Here is a 17,456-nt window from a genome sequence, read left to right as displayed (position 1 = left end):
AGAAATTAGGTGCTCGCTGTTATTGGCTTGGGGTGCTGGTTGTCCTCTTTCTCATTACGTCTGAGGGTAGAAAGCCCTGGATTTGCCATCAAGCAGTCACAAGAGCCACAATGTGCTCGTTTTGTCTCTGGGAAGCTATTTAAAACATCCTTCTTCAGACTTAACTAAGAGGAAACCTTGAGCAAGTTAAAACCTAAATATAACAAAATAAGATAAACATAAATATAACTGAAGCTTTCAGACCTCATCCAAAATTAATGAGTGAAAATCTGTGTGGAAAATAAATCACAGATACATCAGGATATACTACAAAAGTGACTTCAAGTAAAAAAATAAATAAATAAGCCACAAAGGACCAATAAAGTAAATTTAAGTTCAGATATGAACCTAGAAAAAAAGAAAAAAACTAACCAAAATGTTGGGGTGTATCTTTATGACACTTTGGCCAGTTTAAAAACAAGGATGTGAAAACCATTAAAAAATAGATAAATAAACTAAAAAATGAACTAAAATAAATTCACTTTAAATAAATAAAGAACATAGAGGTGTAATATATCCAGCTTTTAAAAACTTGTTGCAGTCAAATCATGAAAGAAATCATTTCCATCTGAAAGATATTGTTATACCTTTAAACTAGTAATCATTATGTTGCATAAGGACATTTGCTCAGGATCCATTCGGGCTTACAGGTACTACCAAATGCAATATGCTGACATCAAATGATCTTTTAACATTTAAGGAATGCCACAAGATATTAGTTTTACTTTTTAGCTTTGGATATTTATATCAAACGTGGTTAGTTTTTCATATAATGATGTAAACGCATGTAAAGCTGCTTTCACGTCACTGTGCTGTAACCGCCCAAACAACTGTATACCTGCAAGAAGGTTATGCCCAAAAAAATCAAAAATATGTTTATTGAATTTTCACGTTTACTCACTGCACATAACACGTATAAAACTTAACAGAGCATTTTAGGGAGGGCTGCTTAAAGAGAGATTGGTGCTAAAATAAAACATATCAGACAGAGTTTGAATACAGATGTTCTAGTGCAGACTGTTTTAGAAAAAAAGGGTTTTCGGATCATTAAAGCATGTAAACATGTTCTAGTAGAACCCCAAAATAAAAGTGTGACTCTGAGCAAAATAGGTCCTCTTTATCCTGCTCTAATTGAACCACTAATTTAGAGATATGATATGACAGTTTATATATAGACATTTGTCACTTTGAAGTTGGTTAAAATGACTCCATTAGTTCTGCAGAAGGTAATTTTACTGCATTCAGAACCATTTCAGGACAGAGAATCTTTACTTTTTGTCCTGATATTTAAATTTCTGATTACTATAATCTGCTGAGCATACACTAAACTCATCAAGTCTCATTTGAACAGGGTGATTTTCTCCATGTGTTTAGACTTTAATTCCCTCTCTCTACTGTCTCCTTTTGAGGTATTGCTTGATTCAAAGGTAACTGAGGACATCACACAGCTGCTGTGAAAAACATGTTGACGACTGTACCTGTAGGCCTTTCCACATGCATGACTGCGTGGAATCCACATGAGCTGGACATGAAACGTGTTTCACGTGCAGCGGTAGAATCGGCAGCCGACCTTTTGACCTCCTGCCATGTAAATTAGCCGAGCGTAGATAAAGCTATCACACGGCACCCTGAGGCGGGATAGCTCACCTCTGATAGGGCAGGTATTGGCCTTGCAGTTGCATCTCCTCCCCCGTCGCCTCAAGCTGTTAGCGTAGCCCTGACCTCGCTGTGACTGCTGGACGTTCGGAGCAGCAGGCTCGTCGGAGCTGTCCTGTTTGTGTCTCTGTAACCTTCCTCAGGTGTAAATTGTGAGGGTTTTTACCTTGTTTGTCACAACAACTAAGAATAAATCTCTTTTTCTCTCTGCAACTTTTGCTGTTTTGAAAAAAATAGAGCAGAGCATTCCTAATTTGACATCTAGTTTCATAAATATTCACCCGGCATCGTAGGGTTTTTTTAGCTATTAGTCATTCAGAAAAATGTGGGTTGTGTAACATTTCCTTTTTTCTTTATAACCTGGTTCTTCATCAGTTTTCTTGCACTGCGTTCAGAAGCTTCTCACAAGCTATTTCACAAGTTTGATTTCTCCCAAAAACATGGGGAGAAATTGCAACAAGCAGGTTGTCAAGAAATATCACACAAATTGCAAGAAATTAGTAAAAGCTGACAAAGATTCAGATGCATTTCAGTAGTACTTAAACCTTTGAACTAATTGAGTTAATCAGTTTGCAAAAAAAACAAAAGAAAAGCTATATTGCTAATTATATATTTAAAATTATTTTACTGAATCATATTTTGATTCTAACTTTAAGCACTTTTCCCAGGTTGTTTTATTTTTTGTCTTTTTTTAAATGTAACTTTCAACCGTGTTTGTTTTTGTTCGTTTGTTTGTTTTTGCTGATTTTCGGGTAATTTTCTTGTACTTTTTACAAATCTAATTATTTTTTGTGCAATTTATTCTGAAGTTGCTTAATGCCTTCTTCCCATGTTGAATTTTTAGAAAATTTTAAAAAATTAGGTGAAAATGTCCAGGAAACGATATATATGATCATTATGATTATATATTTAACATTATGTTACTGGAAAGAAATACACTATAAGTTTTTTTGGGCAATGGATTAAGTTGATCACTTGGCCATGTTTTTGAAAGAATTCAAACCGATTAGCTATGGTTTCAAATGTTTAATATCACTTTTATGTAGCAAGACAGAAAGAGAGAGAAGCAAAAAAACATAAATTAAAATAAACACTTATGGACCGTTGCATTTTTCTCCCCAGTGGTTCAGAGCTCTGTAGAAAGGTGAGCACATTCTTCAGAAATTATTCTTCAGTAAATTACAACTCTATAACAATAATAGGTGACAAAGATGAATTTTAAAGCACAAGCAAAGATAATGGAGGTATGAAGTCTCGAGTACCTTGTTTCATCCATTGACAAAAGGAGGCAGTTGTACCTTTTAACCCTGACAGTGGTGGTTCCTCGCTGCATGAATCAGGATCCTGGCTGAGCACAGCCTGCAGACCCTGTTTAAAGTCATGAATATGTATGAAAATGTGTGGAAGGACTCATTATAATATTGTTTACACTCAGCCCGAATGGGTCGCGTGCTCTGTTTGATAGTTTGACCCTCGCTGTCTGGGGATGCACCTCAGAATGCACCGTTTTGACTTTCCAACCTGCGGAGAGACACTTTGCCTGAGGGGCCGCTCAGCTAATAGCTATCTGGTTGAAGAATCTGTCAACAAATCTTTCTTTTGTATGTTTCCATTACCTCCCTCTATTTGTCTCTCTTTCTCTTACTTCCTGATCTCCTGCCCTCCGCATTTCTCCCCACCTCTTTGAAGATTCCTCCCAGTTTAGCAAAGGGATGCAGGAAAGTTTTGTGGTGCTTTTATCACCAGAAGACAATCTCAAATAGGTCAGTCATGGCTGAGACTTTTGACTCGTCTGTTCTGGTTTGCACAGACTGAAATATCGATCCATGCAGGCTCACATCAGGACATTTCAGATAATTTAAGGTTTCTTATCACTGAAAACAACACAACCGCCTGCAGCAAAGCACAGGTGTCAAAGCACGAGGCCAGCTCCCTGCCTCCGCGTCAAAGTCTTTGCTGTCAAGAAAAAAAGTTCACCTGGCTGGTTTTTGTTTTCTTCACATATCAACTTATACCACACACGTCACAGCAGGTTTCTGTAAAATTATTCTTTCTATGAACCTGCTGGTTTGTGTTTGGGTTGATTATTGTTCCATCAGTTTATAATGGGCTGAAAAAACAAAAGAATTGTAGCTTGCCAACAAAGCCAACTTATGAATGATTTGGTGTTTGATATTTGGTGAACATTTAGCTGTCATTTAGCTGTCGGCAAACACAACGCTTAAGAAGAAAAAGAAGACAATGTATTTTATTAATTTCCATAGGATAATTTCACCTTGTCGTTACTGTACATGTACGTATTAGCAGGCCCAGGCACGTTGGCAGTGCCGGGTAGGTGAACAGGTATCTCTCCAGCTACCAGTCCACACTATATAATTGGTCCGTACAGGGACTTGAGCTGATGCAACTTTGGTCCTCAAGCCAAGTCCCTATAGACTGAGCTACTGCCACCCCAAATTAAATCTGTGATGCCTCAAAAACTTTCTTCCTGTGTCTAATTAGAATGCAGCCTTAATCTGCACGAACACCCAAATGTCCCAGGTGACTGTGATCGCGCCCCTTCTGTCGAGTCTGCCACATATTCATAATTCATACTTGAAATTCCAGAACACAAAATACCGACATGAATTTTTTTGAAAAATAATAATTTGTCTAGTGACACACTGGTGATGAAGTAGGGCCACAAGAATCAACTGGCGACTTTTTTTATTGTTGATTTTTATGCAATTGTTTTGGGTTTTTTTTAAATGAGATTTGCGGGTTGTTTGAGGCGCCGTAACAAGGTGGATATGTCCTCTCCCATTGTCCTTAATTTCTACTGTTTTCATCATCACTTTCATCTCTGTCCACTTCCCCAAATGTCCCACCTTTCTGTTTAAAATCTAGTTTAGGAGGTTCAAAAGCTGAGTTTAAGATTCTCAAAATATGGCCTTTAAAAGTCTTTGTTAACACACTCTTGAATTTTGTTCCTAGATGAGGGTCTTAGATGTTTTTTCATGTCCTTCACAGTGATGTTGCACATCCTGCTGTGTTTGGATGTTAATATCATATCATCATATCATATTATTTCCAGGGATAAAAATCGACTCAAAGTTTTGCATTATATCACACATTTGTCAGTATGGCCTTGAAGTTGGCCTTAAATTTCATTCTAGGTGGTTTTGAAAAGGTCTTAAATGGTTTCAAATTTTATGTTCAGAACTCCGGCACCTTGCAGATGCTTATTTCTGTTCACTTTGTACAAAACTGTGACGTCGTCTTTAGATTTTGTTCTGCTCCCTTTGTTTTTTTTGTAGGTCAGTCTCAGCAAGGTTATAACTGCTCACGGTAACAAGCCTGCTCTTCTTCCTCTTATTCCAAATAAGCCACAAATCAAATACAGCGCTTCGTTTGCAGAAGTCAGAATTATTGGGATCATTTCTTTAAGCTGTGTCATTGTTTTCTCTCAGCCACACCCGTGTCTCCTGCTCACGCATGTACCGATGTCTTTTATCTTCCTCCCTTTCAAACATTCCTGTACCATTACTTTTTATTCCTTCTCATTATCCTGTTTACTTTTATCTTGTTTTTACTCTTGTGTGATTAGCATGTGTAGCCTTAAAGTGAAAGTAGAGACAGATATTGCAGTTCAAACATAAATAAGTAATAAAACAGAACAGCACTGGTGATAATATAAGAGCAGAAGAATCAGGGCGGCAAACTCACAGAGAATAAGAAATAAAAGAAAACAAATGCCAAGGGGAAGTTTAGTAAATCAAGCAGAGAGAAGCACAACATTGGTATTCGCTGCAGACTCACTTGTGTAGTTAAACCCTTTAATATGCATCTGTCACAGCTTTTTCCACCGCTTCTTTTTCCTCTCTCTCTCTGTCCTTTTTCCTTTTTCGCCATCTGTCCAGGTGCGAGTATTTTCCCAGACGTGCTATTAAAAGAAGGCTGGTCCTCTTTCACTTAGTTCTCCAAAGCACTGTTTTGCCCTTCAATTTCACCTCCTATATTGACTGAGAAACCGCCTTCCTTTCCATCCTTAAATCCATCTAAACCCGTCCTCTACGCCAGATGCATTATTCAGGGTTGTCACCTGCGTCTCCAGGTTCTTGGACAGGATTTAGTGGTAATGACATGAATACAGATACAATTTGGTTACAGATGTTTTGCAGTCTGCACCTAGAACATGAGATGAAGCACCAGCCACGGTTCAGGAGCTTGTCACAGTAGTGTTATCTGTTGCAAATATTTTATCATTAGGTATAAATAAGTGGCTCAAAAGACAATTTGATTCATTGTTTATTCAGGGAAAATTGACAGAGCATTGAGTTATGTATAGAAATGCCCTGAATTCATAATAAAATATTGTGATGTATAAAAGGCTAACAAGTTGGCTAATTTCAAATGAACAAAGTCCCACCATCTGAGCTAGCCTAATTCTTGGCCGCTAGTCCTTAGTAGCAGTTAGAGGAATTTGAGTCGATGATTGATTTGTTGATTCAGTCAGAGCTGATCAGATCAGATTGATGGATGAGAGCAGCAGCTGCTGTAGAGGTGAGTGAAAGCAAACTTTTAGACTGAGTGCAAGGAAGGGTTAAGTTTCACTTTCACTGTTCCTGACATTTTGCCACTATTTACAGAGTGGGCTCTGTGGTTCGAGAGTTTGTTGCAATACATAATCAAATGGCATACATATTTCTGCAACATATTCTCACAGAATGTGTCATAATATCCTACAAAAATGCACACACAGTAGTTTGTCAGAACAGTTTTTATAAAATCATATGAATTAGTGCCCTATAATTGACGTTATGTCCTTAACGCACAGTAGCGTAATTAACTTACAGTTATGGAGGTTAGGTTTAGGTTTAGGGGGGAGTCGCGTGTCGAATTCCAGACTTTTGTGACTCATCCACACCAACCTGCCTCCTTACAAGACCGTTCAGGACGGTTTCATTTGCTTATTTCCATCAGTACTATCGTCATGTGATTGCAGCTTTTTTTGAAATACATGGGCTATTTACAAATGAGGGTGCATTACTTTCCATGGGAAAACGTCCAAACTGTTTTTGAGAACAGCCTGATTTCTTCAGCGCTCCTCATCAACAGTTCAGCTCCAAAAATACCAAATCTTTGCATTGCAGATGTTGTTTTTATTGTCACGGGCAGCCACAAAAAATTAATATGTGGGAAATCCCTCAGGATGAATGCCAATTAAAGAATCAAATTTATAGTTATTGTTACAATTTCTTTCGGTAAGTTTGGAGGTCTGATACACAGCCACGAGTTAAGGAGTGAAGATTGGATTTTTCCTATCTTGAAAAATTAGGAAAAAGTTGTATAACGAGGCCCCTGGACTACAAGAAGAAAGCAAAGCTTGTCATACTTTTGCTTTTGACCAGTTATGATTTGGACTTTGATTTATGTTTACAATTTCTGCTTTGTCCTCTCCAAAATAAATTGGTCAGCCACTGGTTACTGTTGTTTTCGGCTGCCTCGTGTTAATCACAGCTCAGTAAAGCCAACAGAGTAACCAGATCCAGACTCTTCCTCCGGCTGTCTGCAGAAGTGACATTTTACTGACTTAAATTGCTGCTCTCTTCTTAACTGGGAAGACCATGTTTGCTGTTGTAGTTTGAAACAAATGAATATATCTCAGTAGTGAAGACACATGCACACCAACATGCTATAGTGCTCACATATTTTATTTTTAAAATGTAAGCGTGTCATTTAGCTGACGGCGACTTGCAGGAGCAACCCATGAATTAGCTCTAATTTCTGCATCGTGCTCCGTGCAGCCAAACGATAATCAGCGCCAAAGCTCAGGGCTCATTCTTTCCAGTGCAGTGAAGTAATTGTGTGTCTTATGTGTCACTGCTTTCATCTGCCCACTGAAGTCGTATTGGATAGCGGCACCGAGACTCTGCTAGACCGAGGAGGAGGCTTGAATTCCGACACTGTAGAGACTTGTAAGGAGTGATACACTTCTTAGTTCCTGTCAATGATGAATGAAATGACTGCTGAAGAATGCCCTCGCCACCCCACCAAACACACACTCGCAGCCCTCTCCACCCCTGAGATGTTAAAACATGCTGCAACCTGAATGAAATATTCTCTTATACATCTGGAAGATAAGAAATCGTGTGCCAGCGGGTGCAGATATACAGAGCTGGTCTCACACGTACAGACCATCGCAGCAGTGGGCCAACTATGTGTCAAATTCATACTGGAGATAAAACTTAGTGCAAATCAGTGGCTGATGCTCGTGTTTCTACCTACAAGTAAAGCAGTTAAGAGATTTCACTTAATCCAGTTTGAAGTTAAACCATCAGGGTTTTGTTTTTACAACCACCTGTGCTTTATGGCTGCGTCACTGTTTTCTTCAGCTTTATGTATTCAAGGAACGATTGTCGGGCATGAAGGCTCTTACACATCACCGCCACGCTTTTTCTTTTTTTTAACATCCACACCCGAGAATCTCCCAGTGTGCCCACAATCATCTTGTGTTTGCATTCTGTTGATTTAACATTGACTGTGTTGCTCAAGAGCACATTTGGAGAAGAGAAACCAGACTGGATCAAAACCTGATATTTGTCCAGACCGTGTATGACACCCCAGAGGACTTTTAGTTTGAAATTAGTCCGATTAAGAAATGTCCTATTTGTTGCGACAGCAGGTGGCTAGTTAGCCAGCTAATGTCACAGTGGTTGCTGAAAAAATGTATAAATGTTTCATATGTAAATAACCAACTCAATCTTTGTGCATCATGTGTATTTACTAAGTCAGTCTGATTTTATGTTTATGTTAGAATTATATCATACGTGTATTTAAGCACTGGGACTACATGAATTGTGCTAATGCTAATTTTCAACACCTGTCCACGGGAGGATTTTTTAAAATTTAAAGAAGAAAAAAGAAAGTACATCCACAAAAATACATCTGCAAATACTACAAATACACAAAAATGTATCGTCAAATCTGTACACAAAATTGCTTCTGCAAACACACAAACAAAAGTACACCAATAAATAGAACAAATGCATACACAAAAATACATCTGCAAAACACAATTACATCCACAAAACACAAAATAAAATTTATGGTTCATTCCCAGCAAAGGACTTACAATTAATTCCATATCTCTTCCCTCTTTTTTCTAAGAAACAAGAACATAATAAATATATACATGTTTGTAATACATGTGGTATTAAAACAACAATGAGTGTTTCACCAGGTGAAAGGTGAAAGAAGCAAGAAAAAACACAGTTTTCAGTTAATGTTATTTTCCCAGAAAAAGAAGTGTTGATGTTGAAACTTTATGCCTCCTGATTAACATTATTGGTCATTTGTTATTTGTAAGTTTAGATGTGACCAAAGTGAAATGAGGATCACAGAATTTAAAACGAGCACTGAAGTGATTATATAATTACTCTTCAATAAAACGCCTTAAAGCAGATTAAACTGATAGATCAGCACAGACTGTTTTGTTTTCCATAAAATATCTTACTATTGCATATTTTCTTTTATAAACTTTCATTTATTGAATTACTGTTTTCTTACCATACATGCATGTTTGCAGCAGAGTGCCTTGCTCATCTGCATTTTGGCAGCATTTTAAAATTCTGATTATTGGGCCTACTGGGATTAAAACCAGCACCTTTACGATTGCATAGTTTTCCCACACGAACTCACAGAGGTTTCCTAAGCTCTGTGAGAAAGATAATTGGCTGATAGAAATATGGTTGTTTCCTAATTCGGTTGGCCTTTGGCTCGCTGTGTGCCGGACTGGCTTTTTGTAAATGAACTGCTGTTGCCTCATTAGAGTCGGGTCTGTTTTATCACCCAGTAAACTGTTGAGACAAACAACAGAGTGGGCTGTTATTTTTCATCTGCTAAAACTAAGTACCTCGTTCCTCCAGGGTTTAATTATACCGTGTTGAACTGAATTAGAATTAATGAAACACTTTGTAATACTCTGGGACAGAAGCTGCACATCAAATTGTCCTACTTTCAACCACTGCAGATTGAACGTGTGTGCGCTGTAGGCGGCTGTGTACATGCTTTACATCCTTTTTCTGTCTGCTTCATACTTCACATTAGGAGTAAAACATTAATAACAATATGTCGCTGCATGTTAGATCTCTAACCACCGGAACAGGAAAGAGACCATAATTACTTACAAATTTTGCAGTGCTGCGTGAGACCGTCGTTCTGTTGTAAATTTCTGTTGTCGTTTTCTGTGTTTCTGTCTGTTTCTTTAGTTACGGATGAGTTTATGTGTAAAACTCCGGCCATAGCCGACATCGTTATTCTGGTGGATGGCTCCTGGAGTATCGGCCGCATCAACTTCAGGCTGGTCAGGACGTTCCTGGAAAACCTGGTCAAGGCCTTCTCCGTGGAATTCGACAAGACCAGGATAGGTGAGGAGATTAAGTTTCAGGTGTTTAAATGTACAAACTATCTTCATAACATTTGGAAGATTCATTCAAAGTGTCTTATTTAGCATGTTGTCCAACTATAGTTTCCACCTTTATTTTAAATAATACTTAAAAGTTTTCAAAGATGCCAAATACATTGCATTGCAGAGAAACTTTTATGTCACCACGCCACACCAGATTCAGTCAACTCAACCTCAGTGGAGTCTGCAGATTCAAAGGTCAGGACCCAGACAAGACTGTAATATCCATGTGTCCTTTGACCTTAATGTGACATGTTTGCAGGCCTGGCTCAGTACAGCGGAGACCCCAGAATCGAGTGGCATCTCAATGCTCACACCACCAAAGAGGCTGTGATGGACGCAGTGAAGAACCTGCCGTATAAAGGAGGAAACACTCTGACAGGTACAGCACGCAGCCGGCCAAAACCCAAGCCTCCCTCTCAGGTTATTACGGTCCTCCATACTCATCACAGTCAACAGATAACGCCTCAGAGGTCGCCTCGGACCGAAGCCAATCCTCCACCTCAGCTTATTAAATTCACTTCAGTGCAGTTCATTTCAGCTTAGTGTTAAAACGTTTGTGACCTCACAGCGGGGAGGCGATAAGAGCAGACTGAGAGTCAGAAGGTCGCCTCAGTTCAATTAAGGTTTTCACTTCAGTGTGACCACACACAGCATTCACACATTAACAGCAGCTCCATTCATATTCAGCAAATATAAAAGTTAATTTAGTCTTAACCAGCAGTCTGTGCTGATTTAATTTGCAGTTTTACCTTAAAAACCATCACCATGAGAAGGTGCAGGTGTAAGAAAACGCTAATATACAGTCATTTCTGGCTTCCTAATAGTCAAGATGGCGTCAAACATGACAAAAACAGCCAAAAAACCTATTACCCCATTAAAGAAAAAAACCCAGCAAAAAGAACATTGTATATAAGCTACCCCCCCCCGTTACCTTTAAAGTGTGAAATACACACTTTTTCTAGCATGACTCCGTTGCACAGATAATCCAAAAGAGATGAACATTTTTGATGAATTGAAGTAAAGAGTGCCGTGTGTGACAACAGCAAAACTGTGTCAAAACATCTGTTTACAAACTCTCACACAACTCGTGCAGTAAAATCCAAGTCTCCTTTATCCAGTCGTAGGCTCAGTACTTCACAAACATATGCATTTTTGAGAAACCTTTAATATTTAAAACACATAAACAATCTCCCGCTCAGACAAGCAGCGTGCCTGGGTACACACGTGCATTTGAACTCAAGCAGAGCTCAAACGCGCACACGTAGGTGGAAGTGTTTTTATATTTTAATGTTTTAGTAAAAATGCATGTGTTGGGAAGTACTGAGCAAACGACTGGATAAAGAAGACTTGGATTATACTGCATGAGTTGTGTGAGAGTTTGTAAACAGATGTTTTGACATAGTTTTACTTTTGTTGAACATGGCCCTTTTACTTCAACTCATGAAGACATTTCTGTTTTTGGACTCTTGTTTTTTCACTGTGGAGGCATGCAAGAAAAACAGACTTGTAACTGATACACAAATGGTTGTTTTTTTTTAGTTTAGTATCTCTTTAAGGTTATTCTGGTTCCCAGGGGAGGGGAAAAGAAAGCCTGACCGCTCTGACTTCGATAGACAAGGTTTCATTTCATGATTTCATGACAGATTTGCACAAAACTTAAGCGGTATTTTTCGAAATGGCGATAAAACACAATTGTTAAATGAACACGTCTGCCACTTCTCCTCTGGTGATAACATCCCAGTAACCATGGTGATGGATATTCATAACATTAGCAGCTTTATTTCTATTGCAACCACCGCACTAGCTGTCATTATTTCCAATCCAAGGCCACGTAGGTGTCTTATGTGAGCGATAATGTTAAGGTGAGCCCCTTATACGTGGGAGCGGCCATGTATGAGGGATTTCTGGGAGCTGATAGTCCACGATTTCACAGAGGAATTGTGGATTCAAAACTTCCGGATGATCCGCTCGACTTTCTCAGAGTTATGTGATGCAATAACAGCTCTTGTAGCTCCTGCTGCATCACCAGACCTAGAAAAGACTAAAAAGTGTTTTCATTGCAGATTTTCTGCAAAATGTAGCTTTTTTGAATTGCCTAACCTCATGCAAGTGTAAAAACTTTTTACATGACAAATGGGAGGGTTTTTTTCTAAATTGACATGTTTGCATTTGGAATTTTTTTTTAAAATTTTAGTTTGTGCAATTTTAGGGTCAATGGAAACCTGCCTACTGATGCACTTGTTTACGCTAGATTTCTAAATCAATATGCAATATGTATGTTCATCTGAAAAATTCATTGACACAAAGCTAAAAAGAATTTCTTACTGTTTCAGCGCACAACAGAATTCAGCATATTAAACAGAAAAATCGATCCCTTTAGTGTATTTTATTTACCAGAAGTTTCTGTAGTCGTTGGGATGAACAGTGCGTCAGTGCAGGTTCACGACAGCCGGTGAACCTGCAGAGTGACAAGAGTCAGATAAGCGGATCAGTATCCAACATTTAACCAACTTTGTATCGACTGTTAATAAACAGTCACAGTTACTTGAGAGTGTTTTGGTCAACAGGCTGAATTAATGAACAAGAAGCCAGCGGGGCTTAAAACAGACATAAAATAAGAGCGTCGTCATTATTGGAGCCAACAGAACTTAGCTGCTCATTATGTGAACAGACTCATTAGACTGAACACTTGTCGAGCTATTAACGACACTTCAAACCCATCATGTTGGTGAAGTCTTTGAGCCAGGACGCCACAAGTCATTTCAGCTGTCCTTACTCCACCTCAGAGGGGAACAGAAAGAGCAATCATACTGTCAGCCGCAGATTAACCCGCCATCGCAGCTGTTCTTTAAGTGGCTCTAATGTTCAGATGACTGTCATCTTAAACAGTAGGTGTCACCTTGTCCAACAAATGACGGACGCAGCGTGTCAAAACACGGAGAGGGAACATGCAAAAAATGTCTTATTTTCCAGACTGCTGCACACTGTGATTGATTTCAGAGATTTAAAACACACTTGATGTTACATCATGGCTCACTTCTGCTTTGCATTTAGCGTTCGTCATGACTTTGGCATTGTAACCCCACTTTTGGAGGAGCATTTCACAAAAGTAAAATCTTTTTAAAACTGCATTACACTTCACTGATTTGGGGAGATATGAGATTTTTAATAATAAGAATAGATAGAATAGATTTTATTTATCACTTTACATTTGGAACAAATCTCAAAGTGCTACAAGATAAAGTATTAGCATAAAAATAAAAAGTCCTTGTATGAAAAGTGCTCTATAAATAAAGTTTATTATTATTGTTATTAAAAACTTTTTATCTTAAAAAATGTGGTTTTACTTGTTTGTTTTCTGCACACAGAAGATGTGTGGCATAGTTTCACCTTATAGGCTGCAAACTTAACCATAAAACCTTAAAATAAGCATTCACAAAGTAAGTCTTTACTAGAGTTTTCTCATGTTAGGATTAAAATTCTCCCTGCAACCTCAAAAAGTATTTTAAATAGATGACATCTGTATAAAGAACAGGAGCATAAACACTTGTAGTATTGTAGTTGTGGACGTTTTTTCAGGAGTTGGCACTGTAATAGTGTCTGTGTCACGCTGTATTCACTGTGTTTCTGTCTGTGTGTCTGACCAGGTCTGGCTCTGACCTTCATCCTGGAGAACAGCTTTAAAACCGAGTCTGGATCCAGGCCCGGCGTTCCCAAGATAGGCATCCTCATCACGGACGGGAAGTCCCAGGATGATGTGATACCGCCCGCACAGAGCCTGAGGGATGCTGGGATTGAGCTGTTTGCCATCGGTGAGCCACACCTGCACCGAGACTGACAGCCCAGACAGACACTAATACAAAACAAAAACACTGTCTAAGATTCAACTGATGCAAAATATTCCAAAGACCTGTCACCTGACTGCAAATATCTGCAGCATATTTGGAAGACGTTGCTCTTTAATTTTCCTTAGACCTGCTGTCTTTACAGATTGATGCTTTAAATCACAAACAAAATCTTGACCTTATTTATGTTTTTCTTCATAAAGGTGAATAAATGTTCATTTTGATGAATAACAAGTCTCCACAAGTTGATTTTGATGCTGTACTGAAATAAACTAAAACGCCTCCAAGGAATGAAATCAATCTTAAATCTTATGTTGTGCTGTGGAAAACAGTAGGCAGGGAAAATATTTGTTACTGTCCTTACATGAAATGCCAAATTTCTGTTCATTTGACGGATTTTAGTTTGTAAACCTTCATTAGAGAGACATTTTTTAACCTTTCAGGATTTCTTTGAAGTCAGGTTGCTTTTGGCAAAGCACACAGACAGCAGAAGGTGATGAGAGGACTCCTGAAAAATGACTTTCAGTCGTTGTACTCAGCACTCGGGTCAATTCAGTTTGACATGTTCATTCAAATTCATTTGAAAATTAAGTATAAAAAGCAGTTTTGGAGTTTGGGAAAATATTGTTCTTAATTTAAAAACTATTTTGGGGAAGGCACGTTTCAGATTTTGACAAATGTGTCCCCTTTAGGTGAATGAATGTCTTTATATTCATATGCATGTCATGTACATTAAAACCCTATTTAAAACACCTTTAATCAGGGACTGTACAAGGTGCTTGAGGTGCTTGAAGTACTTGAATTCATATACCTTGAAAATCAGGCATTGTCAACTTTGTCTTTAGAATTATTTGAATATAATGGAGAGGAGACCAGACTGATGCATTACTTCATGAAATGTATCAGATAAATGTTTCAAACTAGAAAGTAAAACTAAACTAAATAAACTAAATAAGCAGCAGTGACTTTTTAAACCCCGGTAGCACGTTTTCTCCATTTATGAATTTGCACTATTTTCGAGTAACAGATGTTGATGGAGAAACCAGTTTCATTCTAGAAAAAAAAAGTTTCACTGTACTTTACTTGAAAGGGGCTTTTGACTCGCCCCTGTCTGGTCGAAACCTGTTTAAAGTTACCACTTCCTGTCAATCTCATCACACTCTCATGTCTTCAGGTGTGAAAAACGCAGATGAGAACGAGCTGCGGGCCATCGCCTCTCCTCCCGAGGAAACTCATGTCTACAATGTGGCGGACTTCAGCGTGATGAGCGACATCGTGGAGGGCCTCACCAAGACGGTCTGCGACCGAGTGGAGCAGCTCGACAAGCAGATCAAAGGTTGGTCTCAGCCGAGTCGCACGACAGGACAGACAGCTCGGACTGCGATTACTCTGTTTGTGCCGCCGGTCATAATTATGACTGCAGGAGATCCCAAAGCAATAAAAACTCAGTCCCCATCTAATATAATGTAGCCAGACGTACCGCCGCCCTCATGAAATGTACATACACACACACTGCTTAATAAAGCAGGTAAACATTTAACAGTGTGACACTTTTTGATTCAGAAAAACAAGTTTTGAAGTTTGCACATAAAATGATTCAGCAGGTGTGAACCGTCTTTGTCGCCATTTGCTCGGACAGTTTTTACGTGAACCCAACATGGAGAAAATGCAGCGTGTGCTTCTCTTCTGTTCCAGGGGGAGGACAGCCTGCCCCCCCGCCCACCTCTGTGGCGCCACCTAGCAACCTGGTGACATCTGACATCACAGCTCGCAGTTTCCGGGTGAGCTGGACCCACGCGCCGGGCCAGGTGGAGAAATACCGTGTGGTGTTTTACCCAGCGAGCGGAGGAAAGCCAGAGGAAAAGGTACCTGGATTATTATTTTTTAACCATTTTAGTGGAAATAGGATCTAAAATCACAGTTATAAGCAATAAAAGAACCATAGTAGCATTCATTCTTTTGCAGCAGAAAATTAAGGCCTCCTGTCATTACTTTATGATACTTTTTTATTCATATTATTTAGCCTTTATTTAGCCAGAAAAAATCTCTTAAAAACCTCTTTTTCAAAAGTGTCTTGGCCAAGACAGGCAGCAACAAAAGTTACAGACAACATGAACAAAAATATACAAAATCAAAGTATATCAAAAAAAAGTTACCACAAAGAATGACTAAAAAGGTATGTTAATATATGGTATAACTAAACCATAAAAACAATCAAAAAAAACATATAAACAATCACAAAGCTGTAATTATATTAGCAATTTCTTATAATGGCCATGGGAGATAACAAAAATCCTGTACACATATCGATCGAAAATGAAAATAAAAAAAACACATTACCTTACGTGCCGTGTGAATGTAATATTTTCTGGTCTTTCCCTGGGAGAAAGCAGAAGGCTTTTGATTTCCTCTTGTTTTTAATCATGTTGTTGATCATAATGACCTCATTGTGCGACGTTACCTGCGGTGCAAACATGTGAGGCTGTGCTATAGAAATGAATGATGAATCCATCACAGCACATTTGCACTCTGCTCCTAAAATGAGCATATTTCTAAAACTAAATATATGAGTGTTAAGATATATTTTTTATGTATCCACATTTTAGAAAAAAATTTGATCGTGTTTTGTTCATTTATTTTGTAAATATCATATTTTGTATTATTGTCTTGAATGACACAGTCTTAGTGCTTTTATCAGTTATTGTGGTTTATTGACTTACATAACCTTTAAGATGATGATGTGTGATGTGATGTGTGGATGTGGATGAAAAATAGTTGATCATGATTTTTTTTTCAGCCTGTTCTTTGGTGCTGACTCCTCATACATCTTGCTGTTGGTTGTTAATGGTACCTGTGAATACAGGCTTTCGCTGAAGTTGTCTTTCATAATTTAAATTAATCCAATCCACTGGTTATTAAGTGGTTCATCTGTTTCTCTGCCTCCTTATCAATGATGAGGGGTTTTCCTTTTGTCACCTTAATTGGTGGGACTTTGCTCCTGATTTCCCAGCAGAGGGTAAATAAAATGCTGAGATACTGATGTAATGGCTGCATTTTAATTAAGGCTGCTCAACAAAACCGTTTAAGGTCAATTTGGCGAGTTAAATTCATTTCTCAAAGTGATATGCAACATTAATGGCAACGATTCTGCAGAATTTGCAATCAGGCGTTCATAAAACCCAGCGCCTCTTTCTGCTGTGGTAAAATATATTCTGCTACCTTAATGAAACAGCCATTAGCCTGATTTATGGTAGGGCGCACTACACTTTTTTTTTTACTCAAGGTCTTTTTAGGGGAATTAAAAGTCATACAGAATGCAATAAATCACTAATGCAGTTGGGAAAAATACAATTTACCTTCCACTCATGTTTCTGCTCCATTATGTACAATGTTGTAATCAAACGGTTAGAAAAAGAGTAACAGTTATTAATAATATCAATAGAAATCAATTGCATGAGCAGTTACAT

The 17,456-nt window shown here is 38.4% G+C and overlaps 1 protein-coding gene across 3 annotated transcripts in view; it reads left to right on the top strand.

Moving 5' to 3' along the window:
* Window positions 1–17,456, top strand: part of LOC121957675 (collagen alpha-1(XIV) chain-like) — a 211,820-nt gene that overhangs the window by 59,358 nt on the left and 135,006 nt on the right. For all 3 annotated transcript variants that reach the window (XM_042506398.2, XM_088090334.1, XM_088090332.1), the window contains exons 7-11: window positions 9,945–10,103; window positions 10,404–10,523; window positions 13,792–13,956; window positions 15,164–15,325; window positions 15,685–15,854. In XM_042506398.2, coding sequence (XP_042362332.2) covers window positions 9,945–10,103; window positions 10,404–10,523; window positions 13,792–13,956; window positions 15,164–15,325; window positions 15,685–15,854 — 776 coding nt within the window. The remainder of the gene's footprint in view (window positions 1–9,944; window positions 10,104–10,403; window positions 10,524–13,791; window positions 13,957–15,163; window positions 15,326–15,684; window positions 15,855–17,456) is intronic.

Source organism: Plectropomus leopardus, chromosome 17 (assembly GCF_026936395.1).
Source record: "Plectropomus leopardus strain MGB_pleo_1.0 chromosome 17, ASM2693639v1, whole genome shotgun sequence".
In the NCBI taxonomy this organism is placed as follows: Eukaryota; Metazoa; Chordata; class Actinopteri; order Perciformes; family Serranidae; genus Plectropomus; species Plectropomus leopardus.
Note: the sequence above shows the minus strand (reverse complement) of the source record. Positions and strands in the feature narration are given on the sequence as shown.